A 15,707-nucleotide genomic window follows, 5' to 3' on the forward strand; every position below is an offset into this window, starting at 1 on the left:
TTAGCCAGGATGCTGGTCCTCCACAGCAGATAGCAGCCGAGAGACAAAGGAACCCTATCGAGGACAAGCCCACTCGGCAAAAGGGGATGAGGCAAAATGTTGCCGTGGTGTTAAAAGGGAAGAGCAGCATCTTTGCTAGGCATGGGAATCACGTTTCCAAGGGGCTGGCTGGCGTGCGGTGCTGGACCCCCGCCGTTCCGAGGAGTCCGACCGCGCCGCGTCGCGTCCCGCTCCCCGCTCTCGCCGCACATATGTGATCCTGGAGGCTGCAAGGAGGGGGGGAAATAAAAACCCACCACCAACCCCAGCAGAGCCCATCCAGGGATTGGGAAGGCGATCAGCTGACACGCTCCGGAGCCCAGCCTGCAATGTGTTGCTTATTCATTTGGTTCGGTGGGAGCTGCCGGGGCTGAGCAGAGAGCTGAACTATGCCTCTCCAACCGCTGTGCAGCCAGAGGGGTGAGGCAGAGGCAGCCGCCGCGGGGAGAGCGCAGCCGGACTTTCTCCTTCTTTTCATCCATTTCTGCAGGATCATGTATTTATAAGGGATGAGGTGGGCCACAGGGATCGCAGGCCTGAGGTGCGGCCTACCCAGTCAGTGCAGAATCAGGCCCTCCACTACCGGAACCGAGAGCGCTTTGCCACAATCAAATCAGCATCTTTGGTAAGCAGCCACCCCACCCCACCTCCCCCTCTCCCCCTCTTCCCTCTGCAAAAGGGCTCAGGAATTCATTTTATTTCTTTTATTTATTTAATTTTTTTCCCTTCTCTCCTAATTATTTCCCTCCCTTCCCCCCCCCCTTTGTTGGTATAGCAACTAGATCTTGCACTGCAAGGTATTTTAGCTCCGTGTGTGCGAGATGTCAAATGCAGACTGTGTTGGATTTCTGTGTGTGTTATGTGAAATAAGCCACTTCCCTGGGTGAAGTTAATATCATCTCAGATTTCTCTTCCCCCCCCCCCCTTCCCCTTTTCCATTTTTTCTGTGAATATATTTATTTGCATGTGCATAAAGTCTGTATCTGTTGGTGTGCAGTGTGCTTCAGTGCCATGGGGCTGCAGATGGGGGTTTGAAACAATAAGGTTGCTGCTTGCTGGCTGGGGATTTTTTTTGTGGGTGGGTTTTTTCCTTCTCTCCCCCCCCCCGCCTTTCCCCATTCATTCATTTATTCCAAGCAGCTGGTACCGTGACTGCATTTTTCAGCTTGATCCCTGGGAAGGATATTGCTGGGTTGCAAGAAGGGAAGAGGGGCTGTGGGCTTACAAAGAGGAAGGGGGATGGGATGAAGCCATCAAGGTTTGTACTATTGCAAATGTGATTGCTGTGGATGCCTTTGTAGTAGAGAAAGGGGTGTGTGCAGGAAGAGTTAGTTGCCACCTCCCCCACCTGGCACGGGCTGCGGGCGGTGGCCACCTTGTAAGAGGGAAAGGAGTGGAAAAATGGCCTTTGAAAGCTGAACAGAAATGTGATGTTAAATATTTCAGCCGGGCGGTGTTAGCGGTCAGAGGGCTGGGGAGCGTTGGGAAGTACCCAGTGCTTGGCCATGGCACTTGCTCAGTGCTATGACATCATCCTAGACCAACCCCAACATGACACCAGGGAGCCCTCCCCTTCTGGTTGTAGCCTGTCCAAACGGGGGGGTTGCCTTCAATACCACCATTTCTTGATTCCCCTGAATCCTACACACACAACCGTGTGTGTGTGTGACCACGGCCAAAGGTGGGGAGGGGAGGGAAAAAGCAGCAGCAGTGGCAGCAGAGTGTGTGTGTGCTGGTGGCTGCTGCTGAAATGTAAAATGATGCTGTGACATACAGACTTCTGGCCAGATGCTTCCTGGGATGAGATTTTGGGGGGGAATATCTGAGTTCCCTCTTTTGCAGGTGTACTCCCGGGTAGACACAGCCCCAGTGCTCCCCAGGCCAGTGTCCCCTACTCCCCTTTCCTCCCCAGTTTAAAGAGTGACCTAGAAATGTGGGCATTGGAGGACTTCTGCAGCACAGCTGACACAGGCAGGGTCTCTGGTCTCCTGAAGACCCTCTGCTTTGTCAGTTTTTCTCTCTTGAATGTATTGTGTGTGTGCAGGCACCCACGACAGTGCCAGCACTGCTGCCTGCACTGAGCAAATCCAAGTGGCATCAGGTTAGATGGCTGGAGGGAAGAAATTATGAATGAAATAAATATCTTACTCCAACTGTCTATAGTTTGATTGATAAATAGATGTGTGTGCTGAATATATTCATGTTCTCCTGCTCCCTGTGGAAGGCTGCTGCATCTTCTGTCCTGCCTTCAGCAGCAGGGTCCATAACTCCTGTCTCCCTTGAATATGTCATTTCTGGGCTGGCTTGAAGGTACTGCATGGCAAGGTCCCCTTGGGAGGTGGTGGAAGATGTGGGCATGAAGGTGTGGACAGTGAGGGTCTTCCCAGCCCTCTAAGCTCTGGGGAAGACAGCTCATGTCCCAAGGTCACTCCTAAATTCCATGACAGCCTCCTGTGGGGCTGGGACTGAGTCTACCTGAATTCCCCAGTCACTTGGATTTGCTAAATCTCTCTGCTTCAGTTACCAAATGATGATAAAGATAAAATGAATACTGGGTGGGGAAGGTGGTAGGCTTTGTGGATAACTTTTTTCTTAATTTATTTTCTGTGGCATGTGCCTTGATACAGAGTGTGCCTGGGAGGGCTTAGGGTGAGCAGGAGATCCACAGCACAGTGTGTTTTGGAGGGAAGGGAAGTCCCACCTTTAGCTCAGTTAGCCAGCAGGCTTTTGGAGAAGTGCGTGGTAGTATGTGTCATTCAAAAGCTCTTGTTGTCCCCATCATCTACATTTCTATCCCCTTCCCAGTATAGAGTGGGAAGCTCCCAAAGCTCCACCTTGGTACTACAGGAGGTGTCCTGAGGTTCTGAGGTTATGTGGTGGGAGAAAAGTTTCCCTCTCTTCAGCACTGAAACATTTTCTTTCATTGCAGTTAATCTGGCAGTGGGGCTTTCCCTTGAATAATCTTTCATTTCAACCTCTTCATGTTCCAAAATGGGAAGCTAGAATTAAAAAAAAAGCCAAGTTGAAGCCTCCTGCACAGAAGATGAGGAATGCCAGTGGTGGTGCAGGTTGGAAGTGGCTGCCAGCTCACTTGTGTGTCCCTGTGTCCCCAGCCATGGCAGGGGGTGCTGGTGCTGGAGGCTGCTGCTCTTTTGCCTGAGGGAAAACTTCTGCCTGCCCCTTCTCCCCTCTCTAAGGCAAGGTCAGCCCATGGAGCTGATAAGGGGAGAATGACCTAAACAGGCCTGAGATTTGTAGTGTGAAACCAGGAATTCACACTCCATTCATCTCTCTGTGTTCATTTACCCTTTTGGTGGCATCTTGAAAAATTTAAGCATAGAATCATGGAATGGTTTTAGTTGGGAGGGACCTTAAAGAACATCTAGTTCCTACCTCTCTGCATGGGAAACAGAGCTCCTGAAGGTTTTGGGGAGGGGCTTTTGACAAGGGCTTGTAGTGAGAGGACACAGGGCAACAATTTTAAACTGAAAGAAGAGAGATTTAGGTTAGAGATCAGGAGGAAATTCTTTAGTGTGAGGGTGGTGAGACACAGGAACAGGTTGCCCAGAGAAGCTGTGGCTGCCCCATCCCTGGAAGTGTTGATGGACAGGTTGGATGGGGCTTGGAGCAACCTGGTCCAGCAGGAGGTGTCTTATATGAATGTCCCCCAACATGAGAAGAGGGCAGCATTATAGAGGAAAAGCACTGGGACTAGGGGCTGTTCCTGCTGGTGGAGTCTAGGCTCATGGGCTCTCAAGTGCTTTTTTGCCATCTTCAGGTCAGGATATAGCAGACAGGAAGGACTGGCATTTCTGAAAGGGAAGCTTGGAAGCTGGATCTCTTTGCAAGAACAAGCTCAAGTTGTTTCAGCAAGTGCAGGGGTTGCAGACAGGACATCATCTAGCTCTACCCTCCAAATGTCCCAGTGATTTCAGGAGTGATTCCCCTGCCCTCTTGCTCTCTAAAAGCATCATGTGAATTACAAGGAAACTGGACAGATTTCCAGATGACACAGTGAAATGGGCTGTCCACAAAACCAGGGCGTGAATAAATCTTTCTGATGCTTTGATATTACTCAGGTTAAAAAATTAATGAAGAACGAGCAAATGTGGTTAGGAAATCTGAAGGACCTTTGATCAAGCAACACTTGTAATAGTCCAGTTTTCCTAGACCACTTTTTTCTTTGGCCATTGTGTAGACCCTTTTTTTTCCACCCTATGACACTTGTGGCAACAGTAACCACCACTCACTTGGACCAGTGGTGGAAAATAACTCTGCATATTCCTTGTCTAAATGGAGATCAGCACCTACTACACTTCCATATTATTTTGCAGACTATCAATGATCCATCAATTAAAAAAATACAACTAGAAATTCAAGCCTTGAAGCTCAAAGCTGAGTTTAGAAAGAAGGGTAGAGGTTCAGTGTGTTGGTAAGACCACACCCTACACCTACCAACATACTCAAGTGAAAGGGGCTTTAAAATGTGTGCACTGATCTGCATTTTGAGATGTCTTTCATACTTGACCCCTCAGCTCCCCATGGCCTCCTGCATTTCCTTGACAGCTTCAAGTGAAATGATCCAATAGTTAAAATTTCAGTCAGGTCAGACAGTGTGAACTGTACTGAAGGCCTTGGCATTCACTTTGAAATCCAAATGGCAGCAAAAGAACTGTGATCTCATCCTGGGCCTGCAAAGCTAAATCTAGGTAGGTGTGAACAGTCTGCTTGGGATGTGGCCACTGAAATGACCAGGGCAATCTGACTCCAAAACCAGGAATGTTTACATGGTGGCTGTTCTGCTGCTGCTGAAGCAATGACATTTTCTTCCAGGTGGTTGAGTTTCTCCTCATGGACTCATCTGGCTGCTGCCTGTTTAGATCTTTGCTCTAAAAATCCTAAACTTGTTCTCTCTCACCCAAAAGTTCTTCTCTTCATACCTTGTTCAAAGGTTAAGCATAGAATGCCAAGTGGCAAGGGACTTCAGGGATCATCTGGTCCAACCTTTCTAGGTAGGAACATGGTTTAGAGTCTTAAAAGTGCCCAATGTTGGGAAATCCACCACTTCCCTAGGGAGATTATTCTGCTGTCTGACTATTCTCATAGTGAAAATTTTGATTCTGATGTCCCATAGGGATCACCCCAGGAGTAATTTGTACCCATTGCCCCTCATCTTTTCCATGGGACTTCTTGTAAAAAGGGTGTCTCCATCTTCTTGGTAGACATGCCTTCAGTACTGGAAGATGGCAATAAGGACTCCCCTGAGCCTTCTTTTCTCCACACTTTTCTCAGCTTTCCCTCATGCAGCAGGATTCCCAGTCTTTCCCAGTCTTTGCTCAGTGTTTTAGTTACCAAGAGGTGGGAGTAACTGTCCTTCAGGAGAGTGTTTGGTACCTTGGTTAAACAGTTTAGAAAAGGACCTCTAAGCTGTTGGTTTGGAGAAGTTGTGAGCCCAACTTCCTTAGGTAAAGCAAAAATCTTGGAAGGGTGAAAGAGGGAGAGCCTGGATTTTAGGGCACATGAACTGCCTGTGGGAGCGGTTGGAAAAGGCATCTCCAGTTCTGTGTGTGCCAAAGACAGAGGTAAGGAACTGAGAAAATGTCATGCCTTGATAAAAGCTGTTCTGTTTATAAAGCTCTTTTGATGACCTGGTTGATTCTTACATTCTTCAAATGTAAGAATTCTTCAAAATTCTTCAGGGAAGTGCAGTTTTCTGCTTTAAAGGATTCTGATATTTTCTGGTGATGTGGAGAACAGATCTTGCAATGAGCAGTTCAGTTGTTTTCTTTTTTCCCTCCATCATAATCCAGGAGATTGTTGGTGAAATACTTTGTAACATTCCAAGAGCCTTTGTCTAAGGGCCAGCAGAAAGGTGATCACTGGAACTTCCTAATTTTATTTAAAATGGTCACTCAGGTGTTCAGTAATTACGGCCTTTGTCTTTAAATCCATTATCATGCTTAGTCTGAAGTACTTTTCTGGGGCTAAACTCCTCATTTTCAGTGCCTAATGTTTATTTCTTCCCATTTCATCCATGCTCTGAGATACCACCATTTGGAGACCTTGTCTTCAAACCCAGAATTCATGTTGGTCTTGATTAGAGATGCGGATAATTGAGGTCTTCAGCATGTGCATGCAGACATGAAATCCACAAAATGTCCACCTACCATTCTCCTTTGCTCTTGTCTTCAGGAGTGAAATGCTTCTTTTTGTTGTCCTCTGACCTTTTAATGTCTCATTTTCTGCTGTGTCTGGGAGGCTTTTGCACAGCTAGTGCTGTGCTTGGGAATTGCATCCTATTGTTGGGGATAAATATCCCAGACCTAGTGTGAAATCTTTCAGAGATGGAATTCCTGCCCTGAGAGAGACAAGCAGAGCAAAACTGAAAGTGGGATGCACAGGAGCAGCAAAAAAAAAATAAGGATACAAACTTAATGATTGTTGCTGTAAATTAAGTGCATGTTGTAAATCTCCTTAGAGAGGAGACCAAAGAGGGAGCTGGCAAAGTTGCTCCAGTGGCTTTTTGGATCCATTTTTTTTCTTCTGTTCTTGCTGGTTGCTTTGTTCTGCCAACTTCTTGGAACGGATCGTGCTGTGCGGAACGTCCCACCGTTCACAGAAAGGACCTCAAAAATAGCACAGCAGGAAGATCTTGTGCTGCTGCATGGTTGTCACCTCTGTGAGGCCCTGAGCACGTCTGTTCCCTGCAAGTCATGTTGCATCTAACCTGGCAAGTGGCATCTCTGGAGTACTGAGGTTTTGCCTGGCTCACCTGACATCTGCTTCTATCATTATCTTGGATGATTTCTCAGAGAAACTTCGGTTACCTGGAAGCTTCTGTCAGAGATCTTGTTCTTGCTGAACTTGCAAGTTCCTACAAAGATTGACCACCTTGTGGAAGGTACAGCAGCTGTTGTTGCCCTTGGAGGGGGAAAGAAAAGCTTTTTGAGCTGCAGCAATTTACAGGGCTACTAACACTGTGTGTGTCTGTGGTCACTGCTACCGTCTCACATATTCCTGGGGTCTGGCTTGGCCTGTTCCATTCCTTAGCCTCAAGCATTTGAAGGCTTTTGTGTTACACCAGTTGCTGAGGTGTAGGTGTACATTTAATCTAGTCAGCTTGAAAATAACATCCCGAAAGTCCTTGTACAAGGAGGATGTGACTTGTGCACCAACATCGATGTTTGGCTTCCCTGATGTGGTGAACCCACCATCACCCCTCTGTGGCAGTGAGTTTGGGACAGCTCTGTAGTCAGAGCAGTTCTCTGCTTTCTTTGCAATCAGATGTTTCATTTCCTCCCTGGGGGGTATCTGAAGGGGATGAGGGGAAAACAGAGGCTGTTCACTTCAGAAGCTTCATCCTTTTGCCTTCCTTCTGTCCTGGGACACTGGCTATAATTTTCTTGGTAACTCTTTCCTGTAAGAAGTGGTTAATCTATTTCAAGGAGAGGGAAGTTTGAGGCTCTTCCTGTCCTCTTCACCCCCCTCCCAAGTGTTGGTTGTCATTTGAGCTGAGGTTCAACCCTGCTGGCTGCCTTGGGTGACACCTCAGTCGTGGTGTTCAACTTGCTGGTTGATTTTGGAGCTCTTGCTTCATCCCTGAGGGCTCCAGCTTCTGGCTCCCAGGTCTGCCGTAAATTATCAGCCACAGCTTGATACTTTAAATTCCTGGGACTGTGAGAAATAAAAATACCAGTCTTGGACATTTTTTTCTTTGGAAATGGGAGCACTACCATTTGCATTTTCTTCTCAAAAATGTTGGCACACCTTACTGGAGTTCTTTTCCCTCCTTTCACATGGATGCACTTAGGCATGGAAATGAATCTGGAACTTGTGAGTTTGTTTCAGCTGAGCAGGGTTTCAAATCTGTTTGGACCATCTGATCAATCTTGTTAAGAAGAGCACATGGCTCCAGAACAGTGTTCCCCTGTTAGAAACCTTCCAGTTCTGGGAGAGGATGATCTCAGTCTGCCATCCTCTTGAATTTTAAGAAGCAATGTTGAAGGAGGCTACTCATTGCAGGAAGCAGGTATTGAAGGACTGAATTGGAAATTGAGGGGGGGGAAGGAAAGGATGGATGGGTTGGGGGTTTCTTAAAATGTTTGCCATCCTGTGAGTCCATGTCACCCTCAGGGTTTGGGTCCTGTGCCTGAAGAGGCTTGTCCAGCAGTTGCCTTTGTTTCCAGAACTGACCTGCTGTTTCCTTTACTTGTAACCTGAGGATTTTCTGCTGTCTCACTGAAAACACACATAAAATTCTCATTAAAGATGGGGGGTAAAAATCAGGAGAGAGAAAAGTTGTGTCCAGCTCTGAAACCTGGAACAGCATTCATGGGAAGCTGATGTCTTGAGAGCACAGCAAAGCAGGGTGAAGGTGGAGACAGGTGGTGTATGGAGAAGGCCACGTAGCATTTCTTCCCCTGTTCCCTGCCACCAGGTTACAAGACAGATCCATGAGCATGAGCAGGAGAACGAGTTGCGGGAACAGATGTCAGGATATAAGCGGATGCGGCGCCAGCACCAGAAGCAGCTGATCGCCCTGGAGAACAAGCTGAAGGCCGAGATGGACGAGCACCGCCTCAAGCTGCAGAAGGAGGTGGAGACACATGCCAACAACTCGTCCATCGAGCTGGAGAAGCTGGCCAAGAAGCAAGTGGCTGTGATGGAGAAAGAGGTGAGTGGAGCTCTAGGTTCCCCAGGGGTGTGCCAAGAGGAGGGGAGGGAGGGCTGTGGAGCAGATCTCTAGGAGGAGGCTGTGGAAGTATTGCTTGGAACTCGTGTTCTTCAGTGCACTGCATGGGTGCAGTATGGTCATAATATTTGGTCTGGAGCTGCCACAGCCAGTTTGGTGAAATAGCTTCACTGCTACAAGGCCTTCTGGATGATGGGTGCTCCATTGGGTCCACCAACATGGTAGCTTCCAACAACCAGCTAAAAGAAACAGACTCTGTGAAGACCTTGGACAGGGCTTCTTCATGGCTGAGGCAGTGGCAAGGCTTGCTGCTGCTTCTCAGCCTGTTTAAAAATCACCATCCTAATCCTTATGGTGAACTAGTGGGGTTTTACTCTCTGAGGTGTTTTTGGAGAGGTCAGAAGCATGAGGCAATGGCACGTGGGCATGATGGGTGTTGTGTGCAAGCAGCTTTTGTGTGGCTGAACACTCATGGCTTTGGCTTGCATGGTGAGCAGAGAATGACAGACCACAAAAAGTGCACAACAGGAGACTGGTCTGTGTTGGATTGAGTACCTGCTCCCTCACCCTTTGGGTTTTTTCCTCTTCTCTTTTTCCCCTCTCTGCCTTGCAGGCAAAGGCAGCTGCAGCAGATGAAAAGAAATTCCAGCAACAGATTTTGGCTCAGCAAAAGAAAGACCTGGCGACCTTTTTAGAAAGTCAGAAGAAACAATACAAGCTTTGCAAGGAGAAGATTAAAGAGGCAAGAAACCATCCTTCTCAGGGCTGAAGGGGTGTGGAGTGAACAGGACTAGAGTTTCATTTTGATAAACCTGGCCCAGCCCAGGGGTTTAAGGGATACTGTCATGCCTGGAAGCAAATTCAGATTCTCAGCAAGTAAACTTCCAGGAGCTGGGAGCACTTCTAGAATAATCTCTATAGGTGCTAGAGATGCCTTCACAATTTGCTGTAGAGCAGAACCTTTCAAACCAAGGGTGATGAGGGGAGATGGGGCTTCATAGAGAATTCATCTTCCCCTTTTTCTTTATCTGTTGGGTTTTTTTTTGCTAAAGCTGTAAACAATCAGAGCAGCCATTTAGATGTCACTTGACTGAAACCCCTGTGATGCCTGATATGAACCTGAAAAAGAAGTAACTTAATATATAGCTTATCTATCCCAAACTGCATTGTTGAAGCACAGCATCCCCACCACATCCCTTGCTGCTAAGAACGTAGAAGTGAGAAAATGAACAGCCAGGAGCCCTGTTGGGTGCCTGATTCGATAGAGAATGGGGCACGAGTCCTCTGGAAATAAAACTCAAGCCCAGGCTGGACTCCTTTGTAAATGAGAGCTGGGAAGCTTGATCCAGCATTTCCTGGACAGCTGGAGCCTCCCCTGCTGTGCTGGGTTGTTGTCAGTTCATTGCTCTGCTGTCCAGCCCCTGAGGTGTGTGTGTTTAATGGCTGCTTTTTCCTCCTCCTCTTGCTGGGTCCTAATACAGCTCAAGAGGGCTGGGCATGGCCAGGTGACCAGTCTGGTTCTGGTGGTACCTGGTGGTGTAGTTGGGATTTTGGTTGTCCTTTAATGAAGTGAGTGGTAGAGTAGCCAGTGACTGAAGGTCCTCCAAGTCTTGTGTCCCTGTGATCCTAAGGGAAGTCTTTGTTTTGACCTCGTATGCGTGTAGGAGATGAACGAGGACCACAGCACACCGAAGAAAGAGAAGCAAGAAAGAATATCCAAACATAAAGAGAACCTGCAGCACACACAGGCTGAAGAGGAGGCCCATCTTCTCAGCCAGCAGAGACTCTACTACGACAAAAACTGCCGTTCCTTCAAGAGAAGAACGATGATCAAGAGGCATGAGATGGAGCAGCAGAACATCCGGGAGGTAAGGCACTGCCCCCTCCCTTCCCCAGGCTGTGCTTTCCTTCTTTTAGCTTCATCTCTATCAAATGGTTTGACTGGTGTTAGAACTTCATGGTTCCAGCTGCTAAATAGAACTGAGAAAAATGCAGGAAGTTCATTTTGGGGAATAGTTTTCCAGACTGACGTGGCTGCTTTTATTAACTGAGGAGGGAGTGGCACAGCTGGCTTAACATGGAGGTCCATCTGCTCTGGGTCAGGTGCTTCATCTGAGCTCCTGGGTGTTACTTCTTGGGGATCCCACTGAGCTGCTTTCCTCAGCAGAGGGCAGGATGTGCCATGGTGGGTGCCAGGACCACCTGTGGGAGAGCTGTGGGGTGGCTGGAAGCACCACACAAGGAATTCTCCACATTGGCTAACAAAAAAAAATCACACAGTTGAAATGTGTAAGAAACCAGTAAATAACCTTAAAAAGACCAATATTAAGGTTGCAGAATTAAATGCTGTCCTTGTGTCTGCATTCTGGTTGTCTTCAAATACTCAGATGTTGCTTTTCCACTGGGCTCTGCTCCAGCCAGAGCACAGGATGGCAGGTAGTTTGTTGGTGAGAAGCTGCTGAGCATCTTGCTTGCCTCATTCCTTAGGGACCCCTGCCTCTTGGGCTGCCTGCAGCCACGTGCTGCTTGGAGAAATCATTGTACATGTTTCTGTGGTGGTCACTGTAGCTTCTGAATTCTTCATTCATGTGATTTTTGGATAAAGACTGTTGGATGAGAAGGTGTTTTAGTGAAGGCTGAGAGAGAGTGAGTGATGAAAAATTTCTAATCATCATGTACTTTATCTGCTACTATCAGATTTTCCAGTACCCTTAACACCGCCCTGTGTTTTACCTGGTGCTTTCTTGGTTTGTGGGTTCCTAGACTGCAGGGCACCATGTGCAGGAGCTGCACGTGGCAAGATCATGTGAGGCTTGGGCTGTAAAATCATCTCACGAAACATGCTGTGCCTGGGGCCAAACCCCACCTGTTCAGGGTGGCAGATGAAAGTCTTTGCGTTACCTGGCGTGGGGTGTTGGGGCTGTTCAGCTCTGCTTTGGCCAGCCTAGTGTTGGTGAAAGGTGAGGTGCCTGATCTCCCAGGGTCTAGCGGGGGCTCAGGGTAATTGAAAACAACTCAGACCCAGGATGAATTGTGAAAAACTTCAGTGAGTCTCAGCAGTCAGAGCACTTGTGTGGTCCCAGTGCCACCTGCTGGAGGCTCCCTGGTGCTTTAGGAGCTACAAGAGGAGCGGGTTACAGGGTGGAGGGAGGGGAGGGATGCAGGGATGGCTGCTCTGTCAGCATTCCCCTGGTGCTGCTGGGCACACGGGATGCCCAGAGGAGCGAGCAGCACGCTCGGCTCCACGAGTTCCCGTGTCCCCGCGCAGGAGCTGAACAAGAAGCGGACGCAGAAGGAGATGGAGCACGCCATGCTGATCCGGCACGACGAGTCGACGCGCGAGCTGGAGTATCGGCAGCTGCACACGCTGCAGAAGCTGCGGATGGACCTGATCCGGCTGCAGCACCAGACCGAGCTGGAGAACCAGCTGGAGTACAACAAGCGGCGGGAGCGGGAGCTGCACAGGAAGCACTTCATGGAGCTCCGGCAGCAACCAAAGAACCTGAAGGTGCTGGAAGTTTCCCTTCCTCCCCTTCCACCCCCTGCCTCCTCCCTGCAGAGCCACCCTTCTCCACCAGCACCCTGTGCTCTCCCTGGATCCCTCCCTTTGCTCAGGGCTGCTCTGGCACAGAAAGTTGCAGGCTCTTCAAACAGGGAGCTCACTGATTTATTTTTCTTTAAGCTAATTGGGGATGCTGGCTAAAAATAGGCAAGTCCTTAGCTAAGTATTACAGGGTTTGCTTCTGATGAGCTGTGCTTTCCTCAGGCCCTCTCTAAACCTTGATCTGGAAAGGGGTTGGGTGATGGCTCCTCACTTCCAAAGGCACCAGAGGGGAAGAGGGGGTGCTGAGCACTGGGCCCTGTCCCAGTTTGGCTGCAGGTCGATTAGAAACTTCTGAGCAGGGGTGGGTGATTGTTGCTGCTCCTCTGAACCTCCAACAAGGCCTGTTGCTTTTATTGCCTGTGTGACACCCTCCCCTGCTCTGCAGTCCCTGCCTAGCACATGGTCAGGTGGGGGAGGCAGGTCCTGAGGGCCTTGGGAGGCCTTGAAAAAGCCAATGCTTTTTGGGAGGCAGGCAGCAGGGGTAGGAGATGGAGATGCCCAGGGCTGAAGAGGGCCTAGTGGATCCCATTCCTGGCTGGAGACAGCACAGAGCACAGGGGAACTCTGGTTGTCTCTCACCAACCCAGCCTTTTGGATCTACTCTAACCTCTCCGTTCCCAAAGCTCTTCACATCATTCCTTCCTTGGCAGGCCATGGAAATGCAGATCAAAAAGCAGTTCCAGGACACGTGCAAAGTGCAAACTAAGCAGTACAAAGCACTGAAGAATCACCAGCTGGAAGTAACTCCAAAGAGTGAGCACAAGACAATTCTGAAGAGTCTGAAGGACGAGCAGACGAGGAAGCTCGCCATCCTGGCTGAGCAGTACGAGCAGAGCATCAACGAGATGATGGCCTCGCAGGCGGTGGGTCCAGAGCCCCTGTCCCTGGCTGGGGAGTGTGGAGGGGGGTACAGGTGGGCTCTCAGTCCTGGTGGCACCCTCTGTGCCTCCTGCCCGAGCCTCTGGGTGGTGAGCCATGGGTTGGCTTCATGGCAGGGTTGTAAAGCAGTCTCTGGGGTGGCACTTTCCCTGTTGCAAGGAGCAGCCCCCAGAACACAAAGCTTTCCCTGCTGTCCCTCATCTGCTGGGATTTTAGAACTGGATCTTCCCTGAGGCTGCTGGCTCAGTGGGAGTGAGGAAGCAGGGAACAACACAACCCACCTAATCAAAGCCCTACAGACCCCACAAAACCCCACCATACCCACTCTAGCATTCCCTGAAGTGCCATGTCTACACATTTCTTTAACATCTCCAGGGATGGTGACTCCACCACCTCCCTGGGCAGCTTGTTCCACTGCTTGACTGCTCTTCCCTTCCTAATATCCAGTCTAAACCTCCCCTGGCACAACTTGAGGACCTTTCCTCTAGTCCTGTCATTATTCACTAGGGAGAAGAGGCCAATGCCTGCCTCACCACAGCCTCCTTTCAGGGAGCTGTAGGGAGCAATGAGGTCTCCCCTCAGCCTCCTCTTCTCCAAACTAAACAATCCCAGTTTCCTCAGCCTCTCTTCATAGGATTTGCCCTATGAAGCTCTTCATGCTTTCTCATTCTGCCACCACCAGCTTTGGGAAGGATGAGCAGTCACCAGCATCAGAGCAGAGAAGTTCCTAGCAGGGATCTAGAATGTTCCTTTCCCAATCATCTTACAGCTAAGGCTGGATGAGGCCCAAGAAGCAGAATGCCAAGCCCTGAGACTGCAGCTCCAGCAGGAGATGGAGCTGCTCAACGCTTACCAGAGCAAAATAAAGATGCAGACAGAAGCACAGCATGAAAGGGAACTCCAGAAGCTGGAGCAACGGGTGTCGCTGCGCAGGGCACACCTTGAGCAAAAGGTCAGCTTGGGGTGGGCTGCCTGGGGTGGGGGGGGACACCTGGTGTGTGGCACTGGACTGGGGGCTTAGGGGTGGTTGTGCTGTGCTGACTCTGCTTCTTCCAGATTGAAGAGGAACTTGCTGCCCTCCAGAAGGAACGCAGCGAGAGGATTAAGTTTCTGTTGGAAAGGCAGGAGCGAGAGATCGAGACGTTTGACATGGAGAGCTTGAGAATGGGCTTTGGGAATTTGGTCACGTTAGAATATCCCAAGGAGGACTATAGATGAGATTAGATTCCTTTTGCCATTTAAAAAAAAAAACCACAAAAAACCAACAACAAAACAAAAAAAGCAAACAAAATAATGACAAAACTTGCAAACCCAACATTCCCCATGTGACCGGGCGTGCTCTCTCTCTTTCTGTCTCTCTTACTGACATCGTGTCGGACCAGTGCCTGTCTATCCTGACTCCATCAGGGGCCCCTTTCCCCCTGTCTCACGTCCCGGTGCAGGACACAACTCCTGGAGGTCTTTTCCATAAGTATGTTCACAGTATTGGTGTCTCTGTGCAATGATTTCAAACAAAAATGTTTCAAGTGAAAACTTTTGGAGACAATTTGAAGGGAGGAAAAAAAAAACCACAGAAGTGGATGTATTGTTGCTTTTCAGCAATCACTCATTCTTGCCACCAATCAATGAAAAAGTACAAGCAAAAAATAAACATAAAACCTAATATAATAATAATAATAATAATCAAAAGGATAAAATACAAACCCAGGGGGAGAGAGACTAAATCCGCAGCCTTACCTTAACTAGCTGCTGCATAATTTTATTTTATTTTTTATTTTTTTGGTATTTATTCATCAGGAATAATTAAATAATAAAAATGTTTTATTAAAGATTGAAAAAAAATAAAAATTTGATACATTTTACAGAGGAAGAAAAAAACAAAAAAACCTTAATCGTGCTGTACATATCAGTGGTGACATATTATTACTTTTTTTGGGGGTGGGGTGGGGCAGAAGATCTGGTGATTTTTAGAAGAACCATGCTGGGGGGGAGGTGTTGGGGATAAGACCCTCCCTCCTCAGCATCTTCTTGATTGTATCATAAATCATTTTCTGCTGTCGCAGAGAATGGAAATACACTTAAAAAAAAAATGAGCCCACGGGATCCCAGTAGCACAAATTGGGCTTTGTCAAATCGTGTATTTTGTGTATAGAAGGAATTTAAGGAGAGCTTTTACTTATTTTCATATTGTATTTTAACTGTTTCTCTGATCAGAAATTTTTTTACTTCTTTCCCCCCCAACTTCCAAACCCCCTTTCCCCAACTCTCTGGTTCCATACTTGGAGTCCAACACTGTCAGATCATCCTCAGCAAACCCCCCCCTTTTTTTTATTTTTGTTTCCTTTGTTCCCAACCCCATGATCTTGGTCATAAATATTGCATTATTCACACTTTCAAACTGTGTATTTTCTTACAATAAAAAAAGATGGAAAAAAAAAAGGCTTTACTTCTTTTGCATGCACTTTAAAATAAAAACAAAAAGACAAAAAAAAA

The 15,707-nt window shown here is 48.1% G+C and overlaps 1 protein-coding gene across 1 annotated transcript in view; it reads left to right on the plus strand.

Moving 5' to 3' along the window:
• The window catches only part of TAOK3 (TAO kinase 3), a 43,002-nt gene extending 28,220 nt beyond the window's left edge, over positions 1-14,782 (plus strand). Inside the window, exons 13-20 of the mRNA XM_010004838.1 lie at positions 530-664; positions 8,477-8,713; positions 9,345-9,473; positions 10,396-10,599; positions 12,000-12,239; positions 12,986-13,198; positions 13,984-14,166; positions 14,271-14,782. Of these exons, the coding sequence (XP_010003140.1) occupies positions 530-664; positions 8,477-8,713; positions 9,345-9,473; positions 10,396-10,599; positions 12,000-12,239; positions 12,986-13,198; positions 13,984-14,166; positions 14,271-14,432 (1,503 nt within the window). The 3' untranslated portion in view covers positions 14,433-14,782. The remainder of the gene's footprint in view (positions 1-529; positions 665-8,476; positions 8,714-9,344; positions 9,474-10,395; positions 10,600-11,999; positions 12,240-12,985; positions 13,199-13,983; positions 14,167-14,270) is intronic.
• The last annotated feature ends 925 nt before the right edge of the window (positions 14,783-15,707 follow it).

The sequence above is a fragment of the Chaetura pelagica genome, unplaced genomic scaffold (genome assembly GCF_000747805.2).
Source record: "Chaetura pelagica isolate M959 unplaced genomic scaffold, ChaPel_1.0 scaffold249, whole genome shotgun sequence".
NCBI classification, from domain to species: Eukaryota; Metazoa; Chordata; class Aves; order Apodiformes; family Apodidae; genus Chaetura; species Chaetura pelagica.